Source organism: Biomphalaria glabrata, chromosome 6 (assembly GCF_947242115.1).
Source record: "Biomphalaria glabrata chromosome 6, xgBioGlab47.1, whole genome shotgun sequence".
Classification (NCBI taxonomy): domain Eukaryota; kingdom Metazoa; phylum Mollusca; class Gastropoda; family Planorbidae; genus Biomphalaria; species Biomphalaria glabrata.
The window spans coordinates 15913397-15922265 of record NC_074716.1 but is presented as its reverse complement, the minus strand read 5'-3'; the positions used below and the strand labels follow the sequence as shown (position 1 = coordinate 15922265).

General features: G+C 31.2%; 1 protein-coding gene across 2 annotated transcripts; it reads left to right on the top strand.

The window, feature by feature from the left end:
- Positions 1-203: 203 nt before the first annotated feature.
- Positions 204-8123, top strand: LOC106057632 (uncharacterized). Of its 2 annotated transcripts, none has more exons than XM_013214927.2 (6): positions 204-343; positions 2972-3167; positions 4079-4226; positions 5928-6057; positions 6186-6322; positions 6425-8123. In XM_013214927.2, the coding sequence occupies exons 2-6, from the start codon at positions 2993-2995 to the stop codon at positions 6558-6560; spliced, it is 726 nt and encodes a 241-aa protein (XP_013070381.1). In that variant the 5' UTR covers positions 204-343; positions 2972-2992; the 3' UTR covers positions 6561-8123. The 2 variants fall into 2 exon arrangements, with proteins under 2 accessions (XP_013070381.1, XP_013070382.1); XM_013214928.2 differs by having other exon boundaries at positions 212-343; positions 2976-3167.
- Positions 8124-8869: the final 746 nt, after the last annotated feature.

Here is an 8869-nt window from a genome sequence, read left to right as displayed (position 1 = left end):
ACAACAGTGGAACACCACTTGTGTTTACTTAATAAACGGAGTTCCTTATATGTCACATGTCTTCCCACATAAACATTGTTTAGTTAATTGTATTGTACTGTTTGTACATTTATTTTACTATTTATGTTATGAAATGAAGCTAATTTTAAGTAAAATGATGATAAACCATTTTGCTATTTAACCGTAAGTTATCTCCCTTACAGGAAATGGAAAAAATAAACAAGTTTATAGGAGTGTTACGGGGAGTCGCTGAACTTAGCATTACCTTCTTAGGTATTCAATTTTAGAAGCAAGCTGTGAAGTCTAAGTACTCTTAAGTGTCTGAGTAGGCAGAGGATAGGCTGTAAGTACCCTAGTAGAATAAGTAGATATCTAGGTCTATAAGGAAGACATTAGATTAATTAGAATAGTTCTAAAGATCCATCATATGATCATATTATTATTATGATCATAATCTAGAATCTTATCTAGTCTAGATCTAGATCATAGTAGATCTAAGCAAGACTAATTCTAAATCAGTAAATCTATGTCTATGGCCTAGATCATCGTAGATGCCAGCCTATGCCATGGCTTAATTTTAATATGCTAAATTTTAAAAAATTAGTAAATAAAGTTTATAAAGTAAAGTATTACTTAGTTCTACTATTAATTACTGAAGTCTTACTAGTCTTAGTCTTAATCTTACACTTACACTCTTGCACACTTGCAGCTCCCTTGCTCTTAGACTTAGTCAAAGTTAGTCTAAGTCTAAGAGTCTAAGTTTAGTAAATAAGTCAAGTAAGTGAATTGTATTTTAAATGTATTAAATATAAAATGTATTAGTATTAGTAGTAGTTATAAATCTAGATCTAGATCTAATTGTTTAAAACTAATTAATAATTGAATAGATTATGAACTTAGTAAAGTTAGTGTATACTACTATACTTCTTAATAAATCGCCTCGGGTAAACCTGTTTTCACATAAATGTATGTACAGGATTTGAATATATGTCGGCTGAACGGTTAAACCGATTTTCACACTCTACGTTTATTTTCATCTTTAATAAATCTAGAATATATCATAATATTCATATCTAGACTAGATATATATAGTTTATAGATCTAGATTGACTAGATCTAGATATAGAGAATATAGATAGAAAAGATCTCAATATTCTATTTCACTCAGTTACAGTTATGACAATATGATACTACTAGAACTATTTTTTTCTCTATCTATCTATCTATATTATAAATATATAAATAATAATAAATATCTTTATGTTATCTAGATCTAGTTTATAGATTCTAGATCAAGATCTACCTAGAAAAAATAAGATAGATTATAAATGCTAAGATTATAGAATTCTACATCTAAAGACTATAAAAAGTGAGAATGAATTACTATGAATTTACTTTAAAAAATTATCTATAATTATAGACTAAATTGTAGTCTATAATGTCACTAGATCTATTGAGCACTTCTTGAAAATATTCTTTCCATCTTTCAAGTTGTTCATTTATTGAAGAAAGTAGTTTTCCGTATTTGTCTCAGACTCGAACTGTTCCTTCTAGTATTGGATTGGATCACAAAAGAAGTCTACTTTAACTCAGGGAAAGGAATCCAATGGACTCTCACACAAAAGCTGGAAGATCTGGAATTCGCTGATGACATAGCCCTATTATCACACAAACTACAGGATATGCAAGAAAAGGTCACAGCTTTAAGCGAAGTAGGAAAAAGAGTAGGCCTCAAAATAAACCACCAAAAAACTAAAGTACTTAAAGTAAACAATAAACAAATTGGATACATAGTACTGGATTCTCAGACAATAGACCAAATAGAAAATTTTATATACCTTGGGAGTGTAGTCAGTATATCAGGTGGAACTGATGAAGACATTAAACGCCATATAAATCTAGCGCATCAGACATTTACACAGCTAAATTCAACCTGGAAATCTCCTCACATCTCAAACAAGACTAAACTAAGAATCTTTAACTCTAATGTCAAGGCTGTCCTACTGTATGGTTCTGAAACATGGAGAACAACTGAAGCCACAACAAAAAAAATACAGACCTTCATCAATAGATGCCTGAGAAATATCCTAAAAATATACTGTATGTATGACAAAGTAGAAAACACCAAACTGTGGGAGATGAGTGGACAGAAAAATATAGAAGTGCAGATCTTAGAGAGGAAGTGGAGATGGATTGGTCACACCCTTAAAAAAGATACCAGCAACAGAGCTAGACAGGCCTTAGAGTGGAACCCCCAGGGAACAAGACGCAGAGGAAGACCAAAAATAACATGGTGACGCAGTGTACTTGAAGAAGCAGAGAAGACCGGGAAGAGCTGGGAAACCATCAAAAAGCTAAGAAGAGACTGTGGAGAGTGGCATGTTTTTGTCAAGGCCCTATGTTCCATGAGGAACTCAAATGAGTGATGATGATGATGAATGTCACTAGATCTATAATAGATTTAGATTCTAGTATCACCTGCTGTCCATCATCATCATTAATCATAAATCATAGTCCTAGCAAAAGCATGTCAGAGCACTTCAGACAAGCATAAAATGTAAATAACTTTTGAATTTAAATTTATTTAATGCTAATTAATCATATAATTAATGCTTTAATGCTATAGCAAGTAGCATCATAAACTTGGTGCTTTGGAAAGCATTTTTCACCCCTTTCATTCTAGTACACATTTATTAGTATAGGATTATTCAAAAGTATTGGTACTTGTGCAAGTGGCTAATCTAGATCTAGACTTTGAATTCTAGATTTTAGTATTTAATAAATCTAGATCTACTAATTTAGTTTGACTATGCATCAAGATATAGATAAATGATTTGGCTTTATTCTAGATATAATCATTATTAATTAATCTGGATCTAGACTTGAGATGTGTATCACTAATGAATCTAAGTACATGGAGATGTTTTAAATAGTTATGTAGATCTAATTGAGTTCTTTGTTTTTATTCCAGTTAGGCAGCACTTTTGAAAACATGCTGAGAATTGTTTTGTTTGCTCTGTGGGCTCTAAATGTTGTTCATGCTCAGCCCAAGCTAGAATGGCTGCCTGAGGAGCTCTATAATCCTCAGGTAGAACCACAGAAATGTGGACTCAAGTATAATGAACCCGGTTTTGTTTGTGACCCTAATCGAATTCTAGGAGAAGACAGTAAGTAATGAGTGCTATTTGATCTCTTTTTTCAAGAGTAGGCTAAATTTTCTTCTGAAATTACAAAAAAAAAAAAAAAAAGTGAGAGATATTGGACTAAAATTAATTAAATTCATAACTTATACATTATAATGGGATACTAATTAAATGTTTTAGAATACATCTTTGACAGGGATAAACATTTTTTTCCATTAATTCTGTTTTACATTTTGGTTTACAAAGTCTACTTACTATTTATTATGGTAAACTAGTTACACAGAATACAATCTCAAAATTTTTTATCTAGGTGTTATAATAAATGAAAAGCTATCATGGAATCTCTAAAATTATTTAAATATCAAAGATTTTGTTTTATATTTAAAAAAATGTTTACAAATCAAACAAAAACATACAACTAAAATTCTATTTGACCTTGGTTAGGCCAATATTAGAATATGCCTAATCTGTTTGGGACCTTCAAGTCCAGAAAACATAAAAAAATTAAAACAGACACAAAATATAGCTGTAAGATTTATAACAAACTAATATTCCCAATTCCTTGGAGTAACACTTTTAGTAAAATCACTAAATTTAGAGATGCTACAGGGCAGAAGAATAAAACATAAAGTATCCATCATATTTAAACCACTGAGCCATAATTTACAAATACAAAACCTAAATTATACTCAGTATCACAAAAATAAGGACTCATGAATTCTACATGCTTGGACAAATTCATATTTGTTCTCCTTTTTCCATAATGCCATTAAAGCATGGAATGGGTTGTAAGGGAAAACCAATGACTTAGAAGAGCTTAAGTCTCATGGCTATATTGATGTATAGATATGCACAGGACATAATTATTTTCTCTTTTGAAGTAGCGTCATCAATGTATAAGATCAGAAAGTTTAAATATTTTGTGTGTGACTTAGTCCACAGCATTAACTGGCACTTAAAAGATGCAGCTTATAATGGCACTAAGTGTCCCTGCAGTAACTTCTATTGTGAGCGTGACCCCTACCCTGCTAAAGGATACCACATAGGTGTGGCCCTGGTCAAGAAAATGGTGCTTCAGAAAAAGTAAGCTACATTATAGATATAGATATATTGAGCTACTTACTCATTTGTTTTGTTAGAAATTGATTACAATACACTAGGGTTGCACTACAGCTGAGCTCTGGACAGATATTGACTTTGGCTGATAGTCAAAAGTGTAGTTTAGTGCCCATATTTTTTTTAGTTTGTGTGTCTTGGCCTTAACTTAGTGACACTGACCAAATGTCTGTCTTGCTGTGTGGAGCTATCTCCAGAGGGAGAGCTAAACCCTGTTTGTTTAGTCCATCACATAGAGTTTATACATTTTATATTTGACCACATTAAGTCAGAGTTGTTGAGGATCATTTTCTAAGGTTTAGAATAAACAAGGCAATCAGCCCAGATAAAGAAAAGAAAATATAATGTATAAAATCTATACATATGAAATTATTATTTCCTTACTTCCTAGTAATGAGAATTAAACATAATACACTTAAAGAAAATATGAATGCACTTGTTGATATAACCTAGACCATGCAATATATAAACCACAGTTCCTTTACTCACCAAAGGAAATATAATAGATGTGAGACCAAAATAAACAGAATCGCTAAACAAATAGCCTGAATGCTCCTGACTGAAAAAGTTTGAAGCTTATATGCCACTTGGGTGGAAATAGGACTGGACATTTGATTGGTCAATCTTGGGATAGGTCAAGGAAAACATTTACAAGATCAAAATGTGCTAATGAGATAAGAAGTGACAGTTCCCACTCCCAATGATGGCCAGTCAGAACACTTTGCCAGGGGTTCATGATGCATGCTTATGGACTAGAAAATGAGGTTGGGGGTCCAAGCAGATGGTCTGGCTGTACCCTAATGATAGCTGGACTAGCAAGATAAAAGAACCTTAAGCCTTCTCGCGCAATCAGGTCCATCATCAAGACAATTAGATTGATTTGTTTGGGTAGAACAAAAGGGTGATAACCCCTCTCCTATTAAAGACAGTGCCCAGGTAGTCACGGACCAAAGCTGCCAATATGGTGTAGAATAGGTAGGTAAATATGATAAAAGAAGGACGAGAGGTAGGAATAAAATCTTGTGCATAATTTAATAAGGTTAATTATTTTTTCTTAGAGATTAAATTTTTTTTAGACCTCTCCACTTTTTAAAAAAAAGATATCTTTTATTGTGTATTTTCATTTTAACAGTCTAAATAGATTGTAAAGTTTAATAATCTTGCTGTGCACTGCTTTTGACTAACCCACTGTATTGATAATGTTTTGGTAGTTCACAGAGTTGGCTAAGGAATACATAACAATAAGACTAAATGTTATCACTTAATTTTTTTTCATTTGTGTGTATCATGAGTGTTATGGTGTTTGTGAGGGTGTTTCTGATGTCACCATGATTAGAAGTGGAGGGAAGGTTTGGTTGTGTAGGCTGAATAGATTCTGATGACACCACAAGGCAGTTAGTTGTATTTCAAGTTAATCGATTGGGATTTGAAAGCTGAAGAGAGAACTGAAGTTGAAAGCTGTGTCTATTTATTAATAAACGTTTAATAAAGTTTCTTCAAGTTTATTTCTAGTTCTACATTAAAAATATAATATGCCTACACCTACAGCTGTTTGGAGCTTCAACCCAATGACCAAGTTTCAGCAATGAGATAATGGTACTGCCATATTTATAACTAATGCACATTTTTCTCGACTGTCAATTATATATTGTTTATTTTTTTTGTCAGTGGTGATGGCAGTAATAATTCAGTCAAAGACCAAGCTCAGCTGTTTGCTTACATATTAGAAAATGAAAAGTGGAAGATGGGTAGATGTGAAGAAGACATCATTATATTTTACTCATTGGATGACAATGTGGTAAGCTAATGAAACTCATCAGCATGAATTTTTGTTTTCAAAATAGACATAACTATGAAATATACCTTTGCGTTTTTTTTTTTAACAATTCCACATAGGATCTAAATCATTATATTTATTTGAATTAGCTTTCTCTCTATGGAGGATCTACAGCTATTGCAAAGCTATCACCATATTATCGTAATCTTCTGATCCATAAAGTGGCATCAAGATTCAATGAAGGTCGAATAGTGGAAGCTCTTCATAATCTCATTTACAATATGAAGTAAGGTTTTCATTACTTTGATTGTATTTTTTTAAGGGAGGGAGTTCATCTTAGAAGTGTTATATTTTGCTATAAATAAAACTTTTTGTTTTATTGTTTCAGGAAAGTCTTGAATTGTGACCCATCCTTTGAAAATAACTGTGAATTACATGACTTGGTTTCTGCTTCCAGCATCATGACCTTGAACTTGATGATTGCTGTAGGATCTGTCCTGACAATGTTATTCATGTTTTTTTAATCAATTATTTCTTTTTATTCTCATTTGAGCATGTCATGGCAAATTCAATGTAAGGACTCGATTTATTTATTTCTAAATTGATCATCCCTTTTTTTTTTAATAACTTCGTTTTCCATCCATATCAAACATATATACGTATTCAACATAAACCTTTGAGTTTTCATTACAGTTATTCTGTCAGGATCTCAATAAATAATTTAGGCTGAAAAAAATGCATACATCTATTATTTCAACAAATACTATTGTCTTTAACAGAAATAGAAGCTAAGAAATGTTTATCTCCTGATATAGTTGGGCAATAGTAAATAGAGTACTCTCATTTGATCTGCACTATTATTACAAGATGTGTCCAAAAAATTTTCTCCCAGGGGTGGGTTGGGTGTTAATGTAAAATAAGTAACATTGAGATTATGGTTCCTATCCAAAAATTCTTAAGATATTGGTCATTTTATGACCTGATAGAGGTCAGCAAATCTTTGTCTCTGCTGGCTATACCCCAGATAAAAAAAAAATGTCTGTTTGGGGTCATTTGATGATGAGGCTAGTGCATATTGTAATTTAAAATATAATTCCATATTGTAACATCATAACCATAATAGAGCTTAGCTATTTGTTTGTTTCATTACTGTATATGTAGAGTTAGTTCCTTGGTCTAGTTAAATCTTTTCCATTGTATGTATTTAAAATGTGCTTTACATTAATTCTTAGCATTTCTGTTATAATTTTTTACTGCCACATCATTCATAGAAACCACTAAATTTCTTCTTTCGAATGGTTGGGGAATTTTAATATATCTTTATATATATATATATATATATATATATATATATATATATATATATATATATATATATATATATAAAATTGATTACAACTTTTCTACAAGGCTGTGAAGCATTTCTTGTTCTCAACATGGACTGTTAATGCATGTTGTTGGCAGCTTTGATGGTGCTATTTTATAAAACTGTTTCAATATTCTTCTGTGTAACACAGAAATTGTGCTATACCTGTATATTATTTTTTTTTATACACTTTCAATACTTGGTTTAAATGTTTTACATATTTTAATTTATGAATGTCAGTGGTAATGGTTGAGTGTAAAAAAACAACAAAAAAAAAACATTTGGGTGGTACTAGTTATAGTCTTGTCAGTTTTCTTGTAGTCTAGATGAAATGTGATACTTCATTTTTTATTTTGGTATATAATCATTTATATGTGTGTGTGTGTGTATTGGCGCTTTTTTTTCTTGTATTTGTAATGAAATATTTATTACACTATCTAAAGCTTTGATATTATCTATACATGTTTAATTCATTAATAGATCTGAAATACACTTAAAAGAACTGCTTTTTATTTTTTTTTTCTTTGTAGAATTCAAATAAGTAAGCAATAAAAAGTACATTTGTTCTCAAGTTATAAAAATACTAGAATATATTTTTAGCGTTACTTTGAAATAAATTAACCACTGAATCTCAAGTTTATCAATTTTCAACTTTATATTACTTTATATTTGTTTTGTGTTTTACAATTTAGTATAATAAACGTTTACATTAAAAAGCAAATTTTGTTTTAATGCCTGTATTATTACTAATTTTTTTTTATAAATATAAATTAGTTTAAAAAAATAAAAGGAAATATTTTTTAATTTCAGAAAAAATGGACAAATGAATACTTATCATTTAGTAGAATAAAGTAGATCTTACTAGGGATTGAAAGGTGACATCCATAAGACCAGTGAAGTTGTGACTATAGTGCTGTTTGTATTATTCAATAGAAACCTGTGTTGATATTGCGCTGAGTGACATGACCAGCAGGACACACAAATCTGTTAACGTGTACATACTCCTACTTCATTTGTACTTTATGTGACAATCTATATTTTTATAGCACTAACGGTATCAACAAGTAAGAAAATTGTAGAAATTGGGTATGTGATCAAATTACCTGGTGATTTGTCCTAAGTGTAGGTGAAAGGATTTAAGCTATTTGATGTGGAGGGACTAGAACTAAAATCTCAGCATATCAAAAAGATGAAAGAACTGTGTAGTTCTCTCTGTGACCAATACTTGTTCTGCCAAAGGTGACACTGGCATGTGCAACACAAAGTCTATCTCATCATCAAATTTACTGATATGGACCTTCCTTTTACTCTTTCTGTCCATGTCTTTGCAAGCCTTGGCTAAGATGGACAAGCTGTTTAAATCTGCTATATTTGAGGCATTTTGGTATGTAGTCATTTTTAGCGGCCCCCGAAAAGGGAAAAGACGCTATTAGTTTTGTGTGGCCTGTCTGTCCCATTTAGATCTCA

Excerpts from the sequence above, each read along its gene's own strand:
- LOC106057632 (XM_013214927.2), top strand. The coding sequence starts at position 2,993 with ATGCTGAGAATTGTTTTGTTTGCTCTGTGGGCTCTAAATGTTGTTCAT. Across the intron at positions 3,168-4,078 it reads TCGAATTCTAGGAGAAGACA|TCCACAGCATTAACTGGCAC; the intron begins GTAAGTAATGAG and ends TGTGTGACTTAG. Across the intron at positions 6,323-6,424 it reads AATCTCATTTACAATATGAA|GAAAGTCTTGAATTGTGACC; the intron begins GTAAGGTTTTCA and ends TTATTGTTTCAG.